Source organism: Ursus maritimus, unplaced genomic scaffold (assembly GCF_017311325.1).
Source record: "Ursus maritimus isolate PB19 unplaced genomic scaffold, ASM1731132v1 scaffold_5, whole genome shotgun sequence".
NCBI classification, from domain to species: Eukaryota; Metazoa; Chordata; class Mammalia; order Carnivora; family Ursidae; genus Ursus; species Ursus maritimus.
Genome location: NW_024426663.1, coordinates 88882030 through 88902909, shown reverse-complemented (window position 1 = coordinate 88902909; position 20880 = coordinate 88882030). Strand labels below are relative to the sequence as shown.

The 20880-nt window shown below is 52.4% G+C and overlaps 1 protein-coding gene across 1 annotated transcript in view; it reads left to right on the top strand.

Annotated features, from left to right (window-relative positions):
* Positions 1-2677: 2677 nt before the first annotated feature.
* The window catches only part of LOC103678868 (obscurin), a 160679-nt gene continuing 142476 nt past the window's right edge, over positions 2678-20880 (top strand). Inside the window, 9 exon segments of the mRNA XM_040622746.1 lie at positions 2678-3659; positions 4785-5054; positions 5372-5632; positions 6403-6711; positions 6841-7107; positions 7764-8042; positions 8432-8707; positions 9368-9643; positions 10731-11006. Of these exon segments, the coding sequence (XP_040478680.1) occupies positions 2678-3659; positions 4785-5054; positions 5372-5632; positions 6403-6711; positions 6841-7107; positions 7764-8042; positions 8432-8707; positions 9368-9643; positions 10731-11006 (3196 nt within the window).

The following is a 20880-nucleotide window of genomic DNA, read 5'->3' as shown; positions in this document are numbered from 1 at the left end:
CTATTTTGGGCCTGTTGGCTCAGCAGAGGGGACAGCCAGAGGGGCATTGACACCTGACTCCAGGAAAGAATTTCCCCGGGAGTTCGGGAAGCCGCCAGCCCAGGGGTCTAGGGGGAGGCGCAGACTCCAGGAGCTGCGGTGGGGTGGAAGTCTTTTCTGGAAGGGTAGGGGCAGGGAGGGGGAGGGGGCAGCAGGGGCTCCCAGGAGGGAACCGAAGTTCTGCAGTCAGGCTGCAAGCCACTTCCCACTTGGCCCCAAGATTGGCCAAGTTCTAGAAAACCAAGGATGGAGGCTGTGGGCAGGACTCATGTCAGCCCTAGGGACTTGGACGCTCAGGCGCATGACCCCAGGTGGGGGTGGGGAGGTCATGGTCTCCATGTGGAGGGAGGTTCCTGCCAGTGGCAAGCTGGGGAGGAGTCCACTCTGAGGGAGGAAGGGGCTTCCCTGGGAGGCTGGGGCTGAGGTCCCGACCAGGTGTCCCCTCCTGAGCCCCCTGCCTCACCGCTGCATGTCCAAGCCCAGCGGGAGTTCTGGGGGTCCCCAGAGTGTGCCCCCCCACTTGGCCTGAAGGAGAGAGTCTCTGAAGTCCTTGGGCCAGCATTTAGGGTGCCATGGTCCTACGGACCAGTGGGGATGCCTGCCTGGAGGCGTTTCAGTCTGTGGGACCCCCCAGGTCTCAGGAGTCTGCTGCATTGAGGTGGGGAACACAGGCCCTTTACCAGGAAGCTAGGCATCAGCACCATCCCTGGGGGCCTGAGAAGATCTTGGGTCTCTGCCCATTCTTCCCAATCCAGGGGTCAGCCTGTCATCTGCCAAGGTCCTGGGCTGGTTTCCCCTAAGCACATGCAGTGATGGGAACTGCCTGTCCAGTCCTGGCCCCCAGGGGCCACCAGCTATGGAGGTGGCCCTCTGCCCCTGCCCGCTCATGAGCTCAGAGCACCCAGCTCCCGTATGTGCACCTGGAGTGGTGGGGGTGACGAGGCAGTGTCCTGCCTCAGGGGGACCCTCAGACCATGATTCAGGAGGTGGGCACTGGGAGCTCAGAGCTCAGGGCCTCTGGAGACCTGGATATCAGAGTAACCCCTCCCAGAGGGACATCAAGGCCCAGGAGGGCGTCCATGGAGGCGGGGCTCGGGTGGCTGCCCGCCCAGGTCCTCCCAGCCCCAGAGCTTAGCCAGGCAGTAGGGGGCAGGGGACAGAGGTGCTGACCGCACAGTGAGTCAGCAGGCTGGTGTGGGCTCACTTCCTCGAGGGGGATTAAGGGGGATTAGGCCCTGAATCACAGGACGGGAGCCCAAGGGCCCAGAATGTCACCCCACTTGTCCCCCCATGGGCAGCCCATGCTGGAAGCCCAGCCCTGGTTTGGGGAGGGAGTTAAGGCACTTGGGGTCAGCCCCGAGCCCGGGGGGCTGCTGTTCCTATAGAAGTAGGGGAGGGGGAGGCCAGGCCCAGGCTCACCTTACCCACCTGTGCTGAAGGCCAGCCAGGGCCTGCCAGGGGTAGGCAGAGGCTAGTCACCTGGGGCCTGCAGTATGGGTGGTGTGCACCCTTTCCCTGCAGGGTGTCCAGCCAGTGGAGACACAAAGTCTGTACGGTGAGCGGGCCCTGCCAGTCTGCCTGGCCAGTCTCAGCCTGGACGTCCCTGGTTCTTCCCAGGGGACTCTCTGCCTGCCCTCCCTGGGCACACAGCTGACTCTGTGCCCTCCCAGGGCGAGGAGCAGGTGCTCCCAGCGAGCGAGTGGGCAGCTCAGTGGGCTTGGGGTGGGGGGCGGCTTGTAAGCCCTGGCAGCGGGGTTTCCACCTGCCTGCTCCTCAGGGTTGAGAGGAGGTGGGACCCCCGGAGAGGTGCCCACAGGCCCAGTACACAGGACTGTTGTCATGGGTGCTGCCCGGGGCAGGGAGGGCTGAGGTGCACAGAGCGAGAGGTGTGGCTTTGCAGGGTGAGTCACCTGGAGGAGGAGGGGCAGGGGGCTCAGAGGGGGCCTCCTGGGATGGAGAACCTGTGACCTCGGGTGCACCGCAGACAGGGTTGAGCCAGCAGCAGGCACCCACCGAAGGCCTCCCCAGGCCCTGTCCAGGTTCAGAGAGCCGCCTCCTCTTTGAGTAGGGGAGACATAGGCAGATTTGGGGTTTCAGACTCCAGGAGGCAGTGGTGTGTGGGGGAGGGGGACTGGTCACCCGAAGGCAGCTGGAGTGGGGACACACACACACACACACACACACACACAAAGGTAGATCCCTGTGGAGAGGTGCAGCATGGCCCCCAGGTAGGGAGGACACTGGGGAACACAGAGGAGGGCCAGCTAGATTGCTGGTGTGGTGTTTAACTGGACCTGGAGGGGTGTGTGTGTGGGGCTAGAGCTGGGGGGACAGGAAGGAGACACCCACCTATTAGGAAAGCCTGTTGTGTGTGTGTGGGGGGTGTGGCACCAGACTCCAGATGTCCAGAATGGGGCAAATCTGAGTTTCTGGATCACAGTGCCTCTGGAAGTTCTACCTGCAGGGGTGAGGGGAGATGGGGGGAGGGGTGAGGGTGCGTCCACCCTGGGTTAGGCTGGGTTCTTCAGGAGGAATTGGATGGGAAGTCACCAGGTGGGGCGCAGGTGGGGGATTCATCCCCATTATGACCTTCCCCCAACCTGCTCGTAGGTCCCTTCCGCCACCCCCACACCCCACCATGGATCACTCATTCAGTGGGGCACCCCGATTCCTGACCCGGCCCAAAGCCTTCGTGGTGTCGGTGGGCAAGGATGCCACGCTGAGCTGCCAGATCGTGGGCAACCCTACGCCGCAGGTGAGCTGGGAGAAGGACCAGCAGCCCGTGGAGGCGGGCGCTCGCTTCCGCCTGGCCCAGGACGGCGACATGTACCGTCTCACCATCCTAGACCTGGCGCTGGGCGACAGCGGGCAGTATGTCTGCCGCGCGCGCAACGCCATCGGTGAGGCCTTCGCGGCTGTGGGCCTGCAGGTGGACGCCGAGGCCGCTTGCGCCGAGCAGGCGCCCCACTTCCTTCTGCGGCCCACGTCCATCCGCGTGCGCGAGGGCGCGGAGGCCACCTTCCGCTGCCGCGTGCGCGGCTCGCCGCCTATGGCGGTGAGCTGGGCCAAGGACGGGCGGCGCTTGGGCGCGCCCGACGCCCCCCGAGTGCGCGTGGAGGCCAGCGGCGAGGTGAGCGCGCTGCGCATCCAGGCCGCGCGACCCCGCGATGGTGGCACCTACACGGTGCGCGCCGAGAACCCGCTGGGCGCCGCCAGCGCGGACGCCGCACTCACCGTGGACGCGGACGCAGACTCTGCGGGCCCTCCTGGGGCCTCCACAGCCGCGCTTCTGGCGCACCTGCAGCGGCGGCGCGAAGCGATGCGCGCCGAGGGCGCCCCGGCCTCGCCACCAGGTTCTGGCACGCGCACCTGCACCGTGACTGAAGGCAAGCACGCGCGCCTCAGCTGCTACGTGACGGGTGAGCCGAAGCCCGAGACGGTATGGAAGAAGGATGGGCAGCTGGTGGTCGAGGGCCGGCGGCACGTGGTGTACGAGGACGCTCAGGAGAACTTCGTGCTCAAGGTCCTCTTCTGCAAGCAGTCCGACCGGGGCCTCTACACCTGCACGGCGTCCAACCTGGTGGGCCAAACCTACAGCTCCGTGCTGGTCGTCGTGCGAGGTGAGCTAGGGTGCTGGGCGCAGGATCCCCGCGCCTGGTCACTGCCCGAGAAGCGCCTCCCCAGCCCCTCCCCCAGTCCTTTCCACCTGGAACGGTAGAGGTCTTGGCGGCTCTCGCGTTTCCAGAGCCACAGAACGAGGGCGACAGCGGATGACCCTCAGCCTGTTCCATTGTTTTTGAGAGTCACATGAGTGAATAACAAGGCGCTTTGTCCGCGGCGCCACTCCGCCTGGGAGATGCCGGGTGACCCAGGCACCCCCTCCCTCTCACAGGATGCTAAGGGGGTCTCCCTGGCAGAGCGGGGGAGGAAGGTAGGGCAGGGGCTGGGGCCGCGCCAGGTTGAGCCGGAAGGCGGTTCTGGGCCAGTTTAGAGGCTCCCGTTGAGGACCCCTGTAGGGGTCTGGACCTGCCCCAGGATTCTGGGGAAAAGCGTGGGCAACATATCAGGTTTTGTTGGAGAGGCTCCTAAAACCAGAGACCCACCTCCACTTCCGTCCCGCTGTAGGGTCTCAGGGCGCTCCAACTTTCAGGACACGCCCCAGTGCCATCGCTCCAGCGGGGAAATGGCCCTGTTCCTCGGGGGTCCCTACAGAAGCCCCACAGGGGAAAGTGCACAGGGCAGCGGGGCTTGGCCCATGGCCGGCGCTTGGGGAGTCGAGGGGCGGCTCCCCTGGTCCCGCTGCCTCGCTGCTGGCGTGGGTGTGAGCGTGAGCCACCGGATTTTGCGGCCCGAGAGCAGCATCACTGGGGGGCTTTCTGTGGCTTTATGTGCCTCCTTTCCAGAGATCTTCTATTTAAGGGGAGGGGACTCTTTACGTTCTGTGCCTCTCCCCTGCCCCCCTTCCACCTCCCTACCTCCCTGGACTCATCCCTGCTGCTCCTTTGACTTCCCACCCAACCCCTGCCCTGGTCCCCTGCCCCCACTCCAGCCCGTAGTCCGACTAACGTTGACCTGCCCTGCTTCCTGCCCTGACCGCCGCCTCTCCCCCCTGCCCTGACCCCACTCTCCGCCCCCCACCCCCTCCTCCTCCATCTCCTCCCGGCTCCTCTCCCCGTCCCACCGCTCTCGCCTTGTCCGCCCCAGGCCTGCCGCCCCAGCCCGGCTCACGCGCTCTCTCCCCGCAGAGCCCGCGGTGCCCTTCAGGAAGCGGCTGCAGGACCTGGAGGTGCAGGAGAAGGAGTCGGCCACGTTCCAGTGCGAGGTGGAGCTGCCGTCCACGGAGGCCGCGTGGTACAAGGAGGAGACGCGGCTGTGGGCCAGCGCCAAGTACGGCATCGAGGAGGCGGGCACCGAGCGCCGGCTGACCGTGCGCAACGTCTCGGCAGACGACGACGCCGTCTACATCTGCGAGACGGCGGAGGGCAGCCGCACGGTGGCGGAGCTCGCGGTGCAAGGTGGGCGGGGGTCGCGCGGGGTGGGGTGGAGAAGGGGTGGGTCGAGAGGTGGGCTCGGAGGAGGGGCGGAAGGTGGGCGGGGCAAGGGCGGGGCGGGGGCAGGAGGGAAGGGAGGAGTTGCGGGGCAGGTGCTGAAGGTGGGCTCCGAGGAGGGGCGAGCAGGGCCCCGAGGAGTGGCAGAGCAGGAGGAGGGGCATAGGGCGGTGTAGCGGCGGTGCAGGGGGCGGTGCAGGGACGGAAGGTGGACGGGGAGGAGAGGCGGGCAGCCCCCGTCCCCCGCTCCGTCTGACCCGTCCCCCGGCGCTTGTGCACCACAGGCAACCTCATCCGGAAGCTCCCGAGGAAGACCGCGGTGCGAGTGGGGGACACGGCCATGTTCTGTGTGGAGCTGGCCAGGCCTGAGGACTCTGTCCACTGGCTGAGGAACCAGGAGGAGGTGATGGCCGGGGGCCGCGTGGCCATCACCACTGAAGGCACGTGCCACACGCTGACCATCTCCAAGTGCAGCCTGGAGGACATGGGCGAGGTGACCTTCATGGCTGGGGACTGCCGGACATCCACGCAGTTCTTTGTGTCTGGTAAGGGCCCAGGGAGTGCCCCTCGGATAGACAGGGCTATTTCCCCTTCCTCTGTCCACTGCGCCCCCGCTGTGCACTCCGGCCTGCTGCAGGGAGGGCTTTGGGGGCTGGACCAGCGGGTCATAGCTCTAGTTTCCTTGGACCCCTGGTTTGTTTGCTGCCCTCCTTCACTATGGTCACCCCAGGTGAGTGCAGAGTAGGCGTTCTGGTGACCCCCACTCTGCAAACCAAAGTAGAAGATACAGATTATTCTAGAAGCACACATGTGGGTGAGACAGGTGTGGGACATCGTGCGTGAGCATGTCCTCTTTCTGTGGCCTTTGGTATCAAATTTGTAGATTGGGAGGCAGGTCCCTCCCCCCACCAGCCCCCATTAGGTCAGCCCTTTGTTGGGGTAGGAATGTGTCCCTGCACAGGGGTCTCAGCACCCTTGGAATGGTCACTGTGCCCTGGTTTGGTCACTGCCTAGCCCAAGACCTGGATACACAGATGGAGTTTGTCCCCGGGCCCCCTGGACAGTTTGTGGTGGCCCTGGACTGTGTGTCCCCAAAGCCAGGGCACTGTTTCCACTGCAGCCGAGGAAATGGCCACAGGGCTGGGGCCTGGGGTCATGGGCCCACAGCATCCCTTGGCCCAGCAGTCCCCTTGGGCCATGGCCAGTCCAGACTGTGAAAGCACGCCCCCAGGAGGGCTGGGTTGACCTTGGACCCAGGGCCTGCCTGGGGAGGGAGCTCCCAGTCGGTGACATCTTGGGGCTGTGCTCTGCCCAGCCCCTAGGAAGCCGCCCCTGCACGCCCCAGAGGCCCCCGTGGTAAAGGCCAGGACAGAGTGCTCCGTGACCCTCAGCTGGTCCCCACCACCCCACGGGGACCGCCCTGTCCCCATCGATGGTTATCTGGTGGAAAAGAAGCGGCTTGGCGCCTACACCTGGAGCCGGTGCCATGAGGCTGAGTGGGTGGATGTGCGTGAGCTGACCGTGGCCAACGTGTCCGAGGAGGGGGACTTCCAGTTCCGGGTGTCAGCCGTGAACAGCTTTGGCCACGGCCCCTACCTCGAGTTCCCAGGAACTGTCCACCTGGGTAAGTGTGGACGTGCTCTGTGTGCCTGCCCCATGGGCTTCCCGGGGGAGGGGGCGCTTGGGTGCGGGCTCAGGAGGAGGAGGGCGGGAGGGCAGAGGCTGGCCCCTTGGTGAAGCCCCCACCCTGCAGCCCCCCAGCTGGCCGTGAAGACGCCTCTGAAGGCGGTGGAGGCGGTGGAGGGCGGCGAGGTGACCTTCTCTGTGGACCTCACTTTGGCCTCGGCGGGCGAGTGGTTCCTGGACGGGCAGGCCCTGAAGGCCAGCCCCGTGTTCGTGATCCGTCACGACGGCACACGGCATGCCCTCACCATACGCTGCGTGTCCGCCAGCCTGCACGGCGCTGAGCTCAAGTTCGTGGCCAACGGCATCGAGAGCAGCATCCGCATGGAGGTCCGAGGTAGGAGGACCTCGGCTGCTACCCCCAGGCCTCTGCCCCGGGGGTGGGGTGGGGCTCCTGGAGCTGCTGCTTGTCCCAGGGCAGGTGGGCTCCTGGGTGGTCTCCTGGAAGAGGCAGGGCTGGGCAGGGCAGGGTGGTGTGAGGCACTTGCCAGGGCTGGCGGTGGCCTGGCCACAGGGCGTGAGTGGAGGAGGGGCTGCAGAGCCTCACTCTTCTATCTGCCTCCTCCCCTCCCTCTGCTGATTCCTTCTGTCACTCTGCCCTCTTGTGTCTTCATTTCCTGTCTCTCCCTGTTCCCTCATTCCTGACTCTCCCTGCTCTGTCCACTCTCCGTTGTCCCCTCCGCATCCCTTCCCCCATCCCTCCCCTGTATCTCTGTCCCCTCCCCGTCCACCCCCTCTGTCCACCTCTGTCCATTCTCCTGTGTTCCCTCCCCTTCACTCCCTCTCCATCCCCTCCCCCATCCATCTCCCCTGCCCACACCCCAATGTCCCCTCCCTCTCTGTCCACAACCTCTATCCCCTCCCCCATTACCTCCTCCTCCATCCATGCCTTTTCTTTCCTCTCCACTGTTCATCCCCCCTCCACTCTTCCCTCTGTCCTGTCCGCCACCTCTCTGTCTATGCACCTTCTGTCCACCTGTCTGTGGCCCCAAGCGGCCCCAGGACTGACCACCAAGCGTCCTGTAGCAGCTGTGAGGGAAGTGCTGGCCCGGCTGCATGAGGAGGCGCAGCTCCTGGCCGAGCTGTCAGACCAGGCTGCAGCAGTGACGTGGCTGAAGGACGGCCACGCGTTGCCACCAGGCCCCAAGTACGAGGTGCAGGCGACGGACGGGAAGCGGGCGCTGCTGGTGCGGGATGTGGTGCGAGATGACGCTGGCCTCTACGAGTGTGTCAGTGGTGGGGGCCGCATCGCCTACCAGCTCCTGGTGCAAGGTGATGCCTGCTGTATGTGTGTTACGTCCACCATGGTCACAGCCACACTCTATGTTCCCCAGATCTGGGCAGGTCCTAGGGGGTCTGGGCAGTGGGAGCCACTGTTCTCTGTCCCCATAGTGGGGTGGGGGGTGGGGTGGACAAGGGCTCTGGTGACCCTGTGGGGAGGATGGGGGAGGGGAGGCTCTGCTCAGTACGGGGAGGGGCTTCCTAAGAGCAGGTGGCACTCCAGGGGTTGGCAGTCAGCATCCCAGCCAGTCCTGCCTCTGAAGGGGACCCTGGTCTGGGTGAGGCCTCCAGGCCCCAAGCGTCTCCATGTGCTACCGACGTGGGTGTGTGTGTGGCCAGGGCTCTGCTGGCTTCCCTGACCTGCCCCTGTGCCCTTGCAGGGCTCACTCCCTTTCTGCACAAGGACACAGCTGGTGGCTGTGTGGATGCTGTGGCTGGAGGCCCAGCGCACTTTGAATGTGAGACCTCTGAGGCCCATGTGCGCGTGCGCTGGTACAAGGATGGCACGGAGCTCAGCCGCTCCAGCCAGCGCTTCTTGCAGGAGGATGTGGGTACGCAGCACCGGCTGGTGGCAGCCCTGGTCACCAAGCAGGATGAGGGCACCTACTCGTGCCGTGTGGGCGAGGACTTCGTGGACTTCCAGCTGCGTGTCTCAGGTGAACGGCAGCCTCCAGGGCTTGGTGGGTGGGGAGCAGGTCTGGCTGCATCAAGGACTTGTGAGGCCAGGCTGTCTGGCCCTTCCTTTCTTCTGAGAATGCCCGGGAGGGGCAGCTGCTTCTGGATTTGGGAAAAGGAACTTCCCACAGAGCTAATATTTAGGTGAGAAAAGTTGTAGGTATGGAAAATAAAAGATAAGAAGGAAATTTGCAGCCTTTTTTCTCTTTTTGAAGAGGAAGAAGCGAGGCAGACAAGACCCAAAAGGGGAAGCATCCTCAGCAGCTTAGATTGGGATCTTGATGCATGAGGCTCTGGCTCTTGCTAGAAGCTGCTGGGGCCTCTTGGCACATTCTGAGTCCAGTTTTGTTCGAGTCCTGGCCCTTAGTAGGGTCTCAGCCACTGCCCCCCAGGACTCCCTCTATCTGTTCCCAGGCACTGGCCTGGCTGTGCATCATGATGCCCAGAGGCTGCTCCCCACCATGCCCAGCAGGGGTCAGGACATGAGGTCCCCCTGCGCCTGAGCAGGGCCCTACCAGCAGCACTTGACCGTGAAGGATTCCCAATGTTGCCTGGAGTCTAGAGAGTGCTCTGCTCTGGCCCCAGGACTTGGAAACCTCACCTCTGTGGGGCTTCTGACCATGCATCCTCTCCATTGCCAGAGCCCTCTGTGGTGTTTGCCAAGGAGCAGCCAGCACGAAGCGAGGTGCAGACCAAGGCAGGGGCCAGCGCCACGCTGAGCTGTGAGGTGGCCCAGGCCCAGACAGAGGTGACGTGGTACAAGGACGGGAAGAAGCTGAGCGCGAGCTCCAAATTGCACGTGGAGGCCAAGGGCTGCAGCAGGCGGCTGGTGGTGCAGCAGGCAGGGAAGGCGGACGCTGGGGAGTACAGCTGCGAGGCCGGGGGCCAGAAGGTGTCCTTCCACCTGGATGTCGCAGGTCAGTCCTTTGGGTTAAAACTCTAGCTTTGATCGAGGCTGATGGTGGGATTAGCATGCAATCCAGATGGACTCTGGAGCTCTTTCCATTAGACTTATCTCTTCGCAGGTCCCTCCTTCTGCCTCCTATTCTCATACACGTGGCTGAGCCAAGAGAGTTTGGATGGGGAGGTGTACATGGAAGGGTTTGGGTGTACCTGTGCAACCTGACTGGTGTATCCCAGTATGGTCCCCATGGAGGAGCCCTCAGGCAGAGCAGTGATAGAGTGTATGTTCCCCATCTGGACAGAAAGAGTTTGTCATCTGACCGGAAGAGCCCACGTGGACCAGTGTCCAAATGTGGTCCCGACCTGGAACAGCTCATGTGGAGCAGCGCTAGAGTGTAGAGACCCCACGTCGACAGCCCTCGGGAACAGTCTAGAATACATAGTTCCGACGTGGAATAGCCTAGGTGGAGCACTGGTTGATGTATGGCCCCAACAGGAACAGCTAACATAGAGTGTGGTAGACTGTCTCGTCCCCAACTGGAACTACCCACGTGGAACAGGGATAGAATGTATGGTCCCCAGCTGGACAGCCCATGTGGGGTGGTGATAGAATGTGAGGTCCCACCGGGAACAGCCCACTTGAAGCAGTGCTAGAATGTCTGGTCCTAACCTCCAAGGCCCACGTGGAGCACGGATGGAATGTGTGTCCCATATGGAACAGCCTACATGGAGCAGGGATAGAATATGTGGTCCCACCTGAAACAACACACATGGGGCAGTGATAGTATGTGTGATTCCATCTGGAACAGCCCATGTGGATCAGGGATAGAATGTACGGTCCCACCTGGGACAGTCCATGAGGAGCAGTGGTAGAATGGACTGTCCCCACCTGAAGAAGCCCACCCACAGTAGTTACAGAATGGGTACATAAACTTTGTTCTTCAATGTAGAACAGGCTCTGAGGCTTTCCAGACCCCACAGCTGATGCAGAGCCTGGAGAAGTTTCCAGTTCCACTGCCTCCCTGTGTAGTCCTTCCCCCAATGCTGCCTTCCTAACGTATACATGGAGTCCTTGATCAGGTGTATCCTCTCTGTCCCCAGAGCCCCCTGCGGTGTTTGCCAAGGAGCAGCCAGCACGCAGTAAGGTGCACACCAGGGCGGGTGCCAATGCCACCCTGAGCTGTGAGGTGGCCCAGGCCCAGACAGAGGTGACGTGGTACAAGGACGGGAAGAAGCTGAGCACGAGCTCCAAAGTGCACGTGGAGGCCAAGGGCTGCAGCAGGCGGCTGGTGGTGCAGCAGGCGGGGAAGGCAGATGCTGGGGAGTACAGCTGCGAGGCCGGGGGCCAGAAGGTGTCCTTCCACCTGGACGTCACAGGTCAGTTGTCAAAGCCAACGTGTGACTACATCCCAGGAGCAGGCTCGGAGGACATGTTTTGATGGGGGCTGGGTCAGGCCCGTATCAGTCAGTTATCTAGTGCCAAGGAACCAATACCCCAAATCTTGGAGACAGTTGGCTCTGTGGTCAGGGTTTCGGGCAGGGCTCAGTGAGACCGCTCATTTCTGCTCCATGAGGTGTGGTCTGGGGCAGGAGGATCCAGCCTGGCCTCATCTGTGCATCCAATGTCCCAGCAGGGGTGGCTTCAGTGCATGGGTCTGCCTGATGGCAAGCCTCTGGCTCCTTGTGATGTTGGCTGGGCTCACTCCTGTGTCTGGGGCCTCGTTCTCTCCTCATGGCATCTCCACCCTGGGGTCCGTGTTTCCATGTGGGTAGTCCAGGCTCCTTCACATTGTGACTGTGTTCCCCTCAGGGAACAGCAGGTGCTACAGGGCTTGTTGAGGTCTGTGCTCAGAGTGTGACCTCTAGTTGTTCCACTGTGCGAATCTGGTTTCCAGGTGGGGGAGAAGTAGGCCTCACTGCTGAGGGTGTGGACACAGGGAGGCTTGGATTATCAGGGACCATTTGTAGCAGATTCCCACAGGGACACCACAGGGACACAGGCTCTGTTTGACTCTAGTTCTCTGCCACCCTGAGCACGAGATAAGGATCTTCCTAATACTTGTTGCCTTCTGGTCACAAGATGGTTTCCACAGCTCCAGCCATCACATTCAAGGTGGGAAGAACATGCAGGAGGTGTTTTTTTTGTGTGTGCATTTTTTAATTGCTGTGCAACAAGTTATCACAAACTCAATGGCTTAAAACAGCTTTGATGGCCACACCCCATTGCAGATAGCCTGGAAAAATGAGCCCCTGGCTTTACTGTCTGGGCAGTGGGACATTGAGGGTGGAGAAGCTGGGCTTCTGTGGCCAGCCTGGATCTGCTGAGGGGCCTGTGTGTGCCCTGGGACAACCCCATACCCACATGGGGTGGTTGCACTCTGAGTCTGGATACCCCCTTCAAGGCAGGCAGTGCTGGGATCAGAGTGTGGACAAGGTCAGATCTCACCCCTGCTGGGTCACCTTGGGCAAGTTGTCAGTGTTGTGTCCCTCTGAAGCTCATGTCTGCCTGGACCACAGAACGTGGCCATGTGTGGAAATGGGGTCTTTGTAGAGGTGATTAAGGTGGGGATCTTGAGGTGAGAGCATCCTGGCTCAGAGTGGGCCCTGAGTCCCATGACAAGTGTCTGTAGGAGAGAGGGGAGAGGGGGATTTGAGATGGCCACGTGGTGACAAAAGCAGAGATTGGGGAGACGCGGCCACAAGTCCAGATACCTGACCGCTCCCCGCCACCAGCTGGGAGAGGCAGGAGGGCCCCTCCTGGAGCCATCAGAGGGAGCACGGCCCTGTGACACCTTGACTGCAGACTCCTGACCTCCAGACCCAGGAGAGGACAAAGCCTGCTGTCCTAAGACCCCCTTTGTGGCCATTTGATCCTGCCACCCTGGGACTTCATGCAGTTTCTCCCTGTGACCTAGTTTCCCCATCTGTGAAGTAGTAATGGGGCTTCTAGGGCTTTGCTGAGAGACTCTGCCCATAAGACCATCCCTGGCCCTCTGGGGGCAGCACGGTCTGCCTTCCATCCAGACCCTGTGAATTCTGGCCTCAGGACCAGGGTTAAGGGGGCAAGGTAGGCAAGAGAGGGGACCAGGGCTTGCCAGGCGGGAGGATCCTGGAGGATGAGCTCAAGTGTGTCAGGTGGGTGGCACTCAGAGAGTGTGTGTATGGAAAGTTCTGGATGGCAGTGGCTGGCAGTGTGTGAGACTTGGGGCAGGAGGCTGAACACAAACCAGTGCTAGGTTAATTGGGTAAAACGCCATAAATCCACCCTTTTACAGTGTGGGTGGACCAGTGCAACCACACCACCACCTAGTTCTAGAACATTTTCATAACCCTATAAAACAGCAAACCCACCATCACCGCGTGTTCGGCTTCCCCCAGCCCCTGGTGACCACGAGTCCACTTTCTGCCCTGGATTTGCCTATCGTGGACATTTTATTTAAGTGGGATCACATAGCATGTAGCCTTTTGGTTCTGGCTCTTTGCACTGAGCATTGTGTTTCCAAAGTCCATCCGTGTTGTACTGTGTGTCAACGCTTCGTTCTTACAACCCAGTAACATTCCGCCATGTGGGTTTTATCCCACAATTTGTCTACCTTTTCATCAGCTAACGGACGTTGTGGCTGATCCCAGTATTTGGCTGTTGTGAACAGTGATGCTAGGACATTCTTGTACAGGTGAACAAATACTTTCAATTCTCTTAGTATTGCTTGGTCATATGGTAATTTTATACTTCACTCCCTGGAGTACCATTTCCCAGAGTGGCTGCCCCCTTTTACACTCCCACCAATACTGTGCAAGAATCTGTTTTCTCTACATCCTCACCGACACTCATTATTTTCATTTCATTTATTTTTTGCTTCTAGCCACACTAGTGTGTGTGAGGTGGTATCTCATTGTGGTCTTGATTTGCATTTCCCTGGTGATGAGTGATGCTGAGCGTCTTTTCATATACATGTTGGCCATCTGGATGTCTTCTTTGGGGAAACATCTATTCAGGTCCTCTGCCTGATTTTTAAATTGTGTTGTTTATCTTTTTATTATTGAGTTGTAAGAGTTCTTTTTTTTTTCTTTTTTAGAGTACTTATTTTTTATTATTATTTTTTTTTGGAGTGATTTGTTTTGATTTAGTTTTTTTTTTTTGATGTAAAGTTCGATGATTCATTAGTTGCCTATAACACCCAGTGCACCATGCAATACGTACCCTCCTTACTACCCACCACCAGCCTATCCCATTCCCCCACCCCCTCCCCTCTGAAGCCCTTGTAAGAGTTCTTTATGTATTCCAGATACTTGATCCTTATCAGATAAAGATTTGCAAATATTTTCTCCCATTCATTTTGTTGATAGTGTCTTTTGATGCACAAAAGTTTTTACATTGTGATGAAGTCCCATGTACCCTCTTTGTTTGCTTGTATGTTTGGTGTCCTATCTAAGAAACCAGTGCCTGATCCAAGGTCGCACAAATTGACACCTGTTTTCTTCTAAGAGTTGTCTAGCTTTTGCTCTTACATTTAGGTCGTTGATCCATTTTGATTTAGTTTTTCTGTACAGTTGACATGGAGATCCACCTTCATCCTCTGCATGTGGAAATCCAGTTATTTCAGCATTGTCTGTTGAACAAGCTTTCTTCCCTGTTAAATTTTCTTGGCACATTTGTGAAAAATTAGTTGACCATTAATGTCAGGATTTAGTTCTGGATTTTCGCTCCTGTTCTATTGATATATATATCTGTCTGTCCTATGTCAGTACCACAGTCTAGATCACTGTAGCTTTGTGGTGAGTTTTGAAATTGGGAAGTGTGAGTCCTCCAACTTTGTTCTTTTTATTTTAGGATTGTTTTTGGTATTTGAGGTCTCTTGCATTTCCACATGATTTTTAGGATCAGCTTTTCAAATTTCTCAAAAAGGAAGCTGGCATTTTGATTGAGATTGTACTGAATGTGTAGATCAATTTGAGTATTGCTATCTTAACAGTCTTTCAGTCTATAAGTACAGGCTGTCTATTTATGTAGGTCTTCAAATTTTTTCAAGAGTTTATAGTTTTTAGTGTAGAAGACTTGTTGAGTTTGTTGCTAAGTATTTTATTATTTTCAATGTTTCTTTAAATGGAATTGTTTTTTAAATTTTCTCTTTGGATGGTTCACACTAATATATAGAAATAGAATTAACTTTTGAACATTGGTGTTGCATCCTCCAANNNGAACTGATTTATTCACCTATTAATTATTTTGTGGATTCCTAAGGATTTTTTTTTTTTAGATACAAAAAGGTGTCCCCTGTATGTACAGATAGTTTTACTTCATTATTTCTAGTCTGGATGCCTCTTACTTTGTTTTTGATTACTGATTTAATCTCTTTATACTTGTTGTATGTCTGTTAGCTTTTCTATTTCTTCTGGGGTCAGTTTTGGTAACTTGTGTGTTTCTATGAGTTTGTCCATTTCATCTGGGTTGTCCAATTTGTTGGCATTCGCTTGTTGATGGTGTACTTTTACCACCCTTTGTATATCTGTAAGCTCTGTACTAATGTCCCCACATTTGTTTCTGTTGTCATAATTTGAGTCCTCTAACTTTTTTGGTCAGTCTAGCTAATGGTTTGTCAATATTGTTGATCTTTTCAAATGTCCTTCATTCTTTCTATTGCTTTTTTATTCTCTATTTCATTCATCTCAGCTATAGACTTTATTTCCTTCTTCTAACTTAGGGTTCCACTTACGCTTCTTTCTCTAGTTTCTTAAGGTGTGAAGTTGGGTTATTGACTTGTGCTCATCTTCTCTGACATAAGCCTATAATTTATAGCTCTGAATTTTCCTCTGAGCACTGCTTTCAGTGCATCTTATTAGTCTTGGTGTGTTGTGGTTTCATTTCCATCTATCTCAAAATATCTGTTAATTTTCCTTATAATTCTTCTTTAAGAGTGTGTTGTTTAATTTTGACAGACTTGTGGATTTTCCAATTTTCCTTTTATTAGTGATTTCTAGCTTCACTTCACTGTGGTTGGAAAAGATACCCTGTACTATTTCAATCTCTTTACATTTACTGAGACTCATTTCCTGGCCTAACTCATGTTTCTGTGCTAGAGAACATTCTGTGGGTGCTTGACTAAAGTGTGTCTCCTGCTGTGGTGGGCTGGAGACTTCTGTAGAGTCCACTGGGTCTACCTGGTGTACACTGCTGTTTCCTTACTGAGCTTCTGTTTGTCTGTCCATTACTGAAAACAGGGCATCAAAGTCTCCAACTATTATTGTACAACTATCTCTTTCTCTCTTTAATCTATTAGTTTTCACTTCATACAGTTTGGTCTCTCCTGTGAGTTGTGCTTATGTTTATAGTTGTGAGATCTTCTTGCTGAATTGACCCTTTTATCAATTTATGATGTCTTTAATCAATGCATCTATCACTAAATATATAGTGTTTTGTATGGTTTTTGCCTTAAAGTCTGTTCTGCCTGACATTAGTACAAATAACTCAGGTCTCTTCTGGTTGCTATTTTTAAGGAGCATCTTTTCACTTTAAGCCTATTCGTGTCTTTGGATCTAAAGTGAGTTTCTTGTAGACAGCATGTGTTTTTTAAAAAAAATTTATTTTGCCAATCTCTACCTTTTAATTGGAGAATTAAATCTATTTACAGTTAAAGTAATACTTCAGTATTACTTTAGTAAGGAAAGACTTTCTCATGCTATTTTGCTCTTTGTTTTTTTTATATGTCATATCTTTTTTTGTTCTTTATTCTCTCCATTACTGTCTTTTTTATATTTAATTGATTTTTTTCTGGTGTTTCATTTACTAAGTGTATATATTTACTATAATTGAATTTAATATAACTTTATATATATTATATATACATATAACATCTACTCTAGCCATGTATCTGTCCATCTAGTTTTTTCTTAGTGGATACCCTCAGTGGTAATCACAATTAATATCTTAACTTTATAATATTCAAGTTTAAAATTATACTATCTTTAATTAAGAAACTGCTCCTTTACAGCTCTGTGCCCCCACACAAAATGCTGCTTTATGTTGTTATTGTTACAATTAATGTCTTTATACACTAACTTCAGTGAATTAACTTTATGGTTTTGTAATTATTGTTTATGCATTTGTATTTAAAGTCACATAGGAAAACGAAGAGTTAAAAACTAAAGCAATGCTGTAATACTGGCTTTTACATTTACCTACTATTCTCTATTTTTTCATATGATTTCAAGTTACTGTCAGTGTTTTTTCATCTAAGCCTGAAATGCCTATCTAGCATTTCTTGTAGGACAGTTATAATAGCAATAAAATCCTCAGTATTTGTGTCAATGGGAATGTATTAATTTTTACTTCATTTTAAGGATGCTCTTGCCAGATATAAAGTACTTGGTTGATAGTTTTTTTCACTTTTCACTGAGCACTTTAAAATATCACCTACTAACTTCTGGCCTCTATGGTTTCTGAAGAGAAATCAGCTGTCACTCTTGGTAGGAGCCCTTGTATGTGACAAGTTGCTTCTCTTTTTATGCTTTCAAGATTCTCATTGTTTTTGGCTGTTGACAGTTTTAGTGTAATCTGTCTCAGTGTGGCTCTCCCTAGTTCATCTTTCTTGGAGTTTGTTGAGCTTCTTGAATGTTAATTTTGGAGATTTTTGGTCATTCTTTCTTAAATATTCTCTGTGCCCCTTTCTCTTCTCCTCTCCCTATAAATCCCCCTTGTACATATGTTGCCCCACAGCCATTTAAGGCTCTGTTCATTTTCTTCATTCTTTTTTCTTTCTGCTCTTCAGACTGGGTAATTTCATGAGACCTGTGTTCAAGTTTGCTGATTTTTTCCTTCTGTCTGCTCAAATCAGATGTTGAACCCCTCTAGTGACTTCATTCCAGTTATACTTTTCAAACCTAGAATTTCTATTTAGTCTTAGAAATCTATCTTGTTATTTATATTCTCTATTTGGTGACACATTGTTCTCATACATTTCTTTATTTGATGAAAAATGGTTTCCTTTAGTTTTCTGAACATATTTAAACTAGCTGATGTAAAAACATTATTTAGTGAGACAATATCTGAACGTTCTCAGGGACAGTTTCTGTTGACTCATTCCTTTCCTGCAATGGGCTGTGCTTCTTTGCATGTCATGTAATTCTTTGTTGATAAGTGAAATATTAAGTAATATAATGTGGGAACTTGAGTTCGGATTGTCCAACTCCCTCCCCACTTCATTGTTGTTGGTGTTTGTTTTCGTTACTATTGTTTGTGTGTTCAGGGACTTTTCTGAACTATTTCTGTGAAGTCTGCATTTTTTACTGTGTGAACCACTGAAGTTTCTCGTTGGTTAGCTTATTGGTTAGCTAATGGTTTTACAGTGATTTCCTTAGATTCCTGTAACCAGTAAGTCTCCTGATTCTTGTCAAGGGCCTTTGTGTGCGTGTTGATGCATGCATATGCCACTTAGCCAGGCAATTTATGACTCCATATTTGCCCTTATGTTATGCTTCCACAGCCTCAAGGTTAGCCTGATGTGTGAGTTTAGGGCCTTCTCAGTGATTCCTGTGTGTAGATATATGTGTGGCCTTCTAGACACCCAGGAATGTGCCAGAGATTTCCAAAGCCCTCTATGGATATCACATTCTGCAGCTTTTGCTTTTAAGCTGATTTGTTAGCCTGTTGTTTGCCCAACTGATATCCACCACCTTGGGCAGCCATGATGTTCAGTAATTGCCTCTGATTGTTTTCAACAAATACTGATGTGGAAAAGGCTGTTTGTATTGGGTGAGGTTCTGTTCAGGCTTGAATGATAAGGAAAGAAGGAAGGAAGGAAGGAAGGAAGGAAGGAAGGAAGGAAGGAAGGAAGGAAGGAGAAAAGGAAGGAAGGAAGTCAGTCTTATGAGTGGAGTTTTGCAGTGAACCACCACATAGGTCAAATAATGACAGTTCTCTAGGAATGGGGCTTTTGCCCCATTCTGCAAGGCCCCATTCTGCTCCCCTCATGTGACTTCCAGGCTGCCATGGACTATTGATTTAACAGGCTACCTCAGGGTTAGGGAGACAGATATGAAAATTTGGTAAGTTCAAACACCACAACTCTTGATGTTCTTACTGAGATTCAGCTGTTTTCCTGGAATATATGCTCCCTAGATGCTGCAAGCCTTCAGTTAATTTCCAGAGCTCTGAAAAAGTTGATTCCAACAATTTTTGCAAGTGTTTTAATTGCTTCTATGGAGGAGAGTTTTACGCAATTTTTAAAAAGTTGTTATTTTGCCATTTTTGCTTACATCTCCTTTAGTTATTTAAAAATATTTAACCAGACTTGCAATCCTGGAATTAAGGCCACTTGATTGTGGTGTGTTATTCTTTTTACATGTTTCTGATTCAATGGGATGCTGTTTGGTTGAGTATATTTATATTTATGTTCTTGAGTAATTCTGGTTTGTAGTTTTCATGTATGTATTTGTGTGGCTTTCTCCTCAGGGTAATGCTGGCCTCACAAAATGGGTTGGAAAGGGTTCCCTTCACATCTGTTTTCTGTGAGAGGTTGTGTAGAATTGATGTGATTTCTCTTTCTTCTTTAATATGTTTTTTTAAGTTATTTCCCTGATGAAGCCACTGACATCATCCTGACCTAAAGATTTCTTTCTTTAGAAGGTTTAAATTTTGAAAACACTTTTTTATAGAGATGAAATTATGCAAGTTACCTATTTCCTCTTGGGCAAATTTTAGTAGTTTGTGATTTTTGAGGAATTGTTCTATCTCATCAAATTTGTTTAATTTATGTGCATAGAGTTACTTGCAGTGTTCTTTTATTATACTTTTAATGTCAGCAGGGTCTGTGGTGATGTTCCGTTCCATTCCTGATATTGTTAGCTTAGATCTTCTCCCTTTTTCCTTTACTAGTCTTGCTAGAGATTTATCAATTTTATTGATCTTTTCAAAGAACCACATATAGTTTTCATAGATTTTCCCTATTTTTTCAATTTAATTGATTTCTGTTCTTTATTACTTTTCCTTCTGCTTGCTCTGGGTTTATTTTGCTTCTAATTTCTTAAGGTGGAAAAAATGGATTACTAATTGAAATTTTTTCTTTTCTAATATAAATATTTAATAGTGTAAATTTTCCCCAAGTATTGCTTTTTTTTATTTAATATTTTTTATTATATTATGTTAGTCACCATACAGTACATCCCTAGTTTTTGATGTAAAGTTCCATGATTCATTACTTGCGTATAACACCCAGTGCACCATGCAATACGTGCCCTCCTTAATACCCATCACCAGCCTATCCTATTCTCCCACCCCCCTCCCCTCTGAAGCCCTGAGTTTGTTTCCCAGAGTCCATAGTCTGTCATGGTTCATTCCCCCTTCTGTTTACCCCCCCCTTCATTCTTCCCTTCCTTCTCCTACCAATCTTCCTGCTAATCCTATGTTCCATAAATGAATGAAACCATATGATAATTGTCTTTCTCTGCTTGACTTATTTCGCTTAGCATTATCTCCTCCAGTCCCATCCATGCTGCAGCAAAAGTTGAGAAATCATTCTTTTTGATGGTTGAGTAATATTCCATTGTATATATGGACCACATCTTCTTAATCCAGTCATCTGTTGAAGGGCATCTCAGCTCCTTCCACAATTTAGCTATTGTGGACAAAGCTGCTATGAACATTGGGGTGCATATGGCCCTTCTCTTCACTACGTCTATATCTTTGGGGTAAATACCCAGTAGTGCAATGACTGGATCATAGGGTAGCTCAATTTTTAACTTTTTAAGGGACCTCCACACTGTTTTCCAGAGTGGCTGTAGCAACTTGCATTCCCACCAACAATGTAGGAGGGATCCCCTTTCTCCACATCCTCTCCAGCAATTGTTGTTTCTTGCCTTGTCAATTTTTGCCATTCTAACTGGCATAAGGTGGTATCTTAGTGTGGTTTTGATTTGAATTTCCCTGATGGCTAATGATTTTGAACATTTTTTCATGTGTCTGTTAGCCATTTGTATGTCTTCATTGGAAAGTGTCTGTTCATATCTTCTGCCCATTTTATGATTTGTTTGTTTCTCGTGTATTGAGTTTGAGAAGTTCTTTGTAGGTCTTGGATACCAGTCTGTTATCTGTAGCATCATTTGCAAATATATTCTCCCATTCCGTGTGCTGCCTCTTATTTTTTTTGACTGTTTCCTTGGCTGTGAAGAAGCTTTTTATCTTGATAAAGCCCCACAAGTTCATTTTTTCTTTTGTTTCTCTTGCCTTTGGAGATGTGTCATGAAAAAGGTTGCTGTG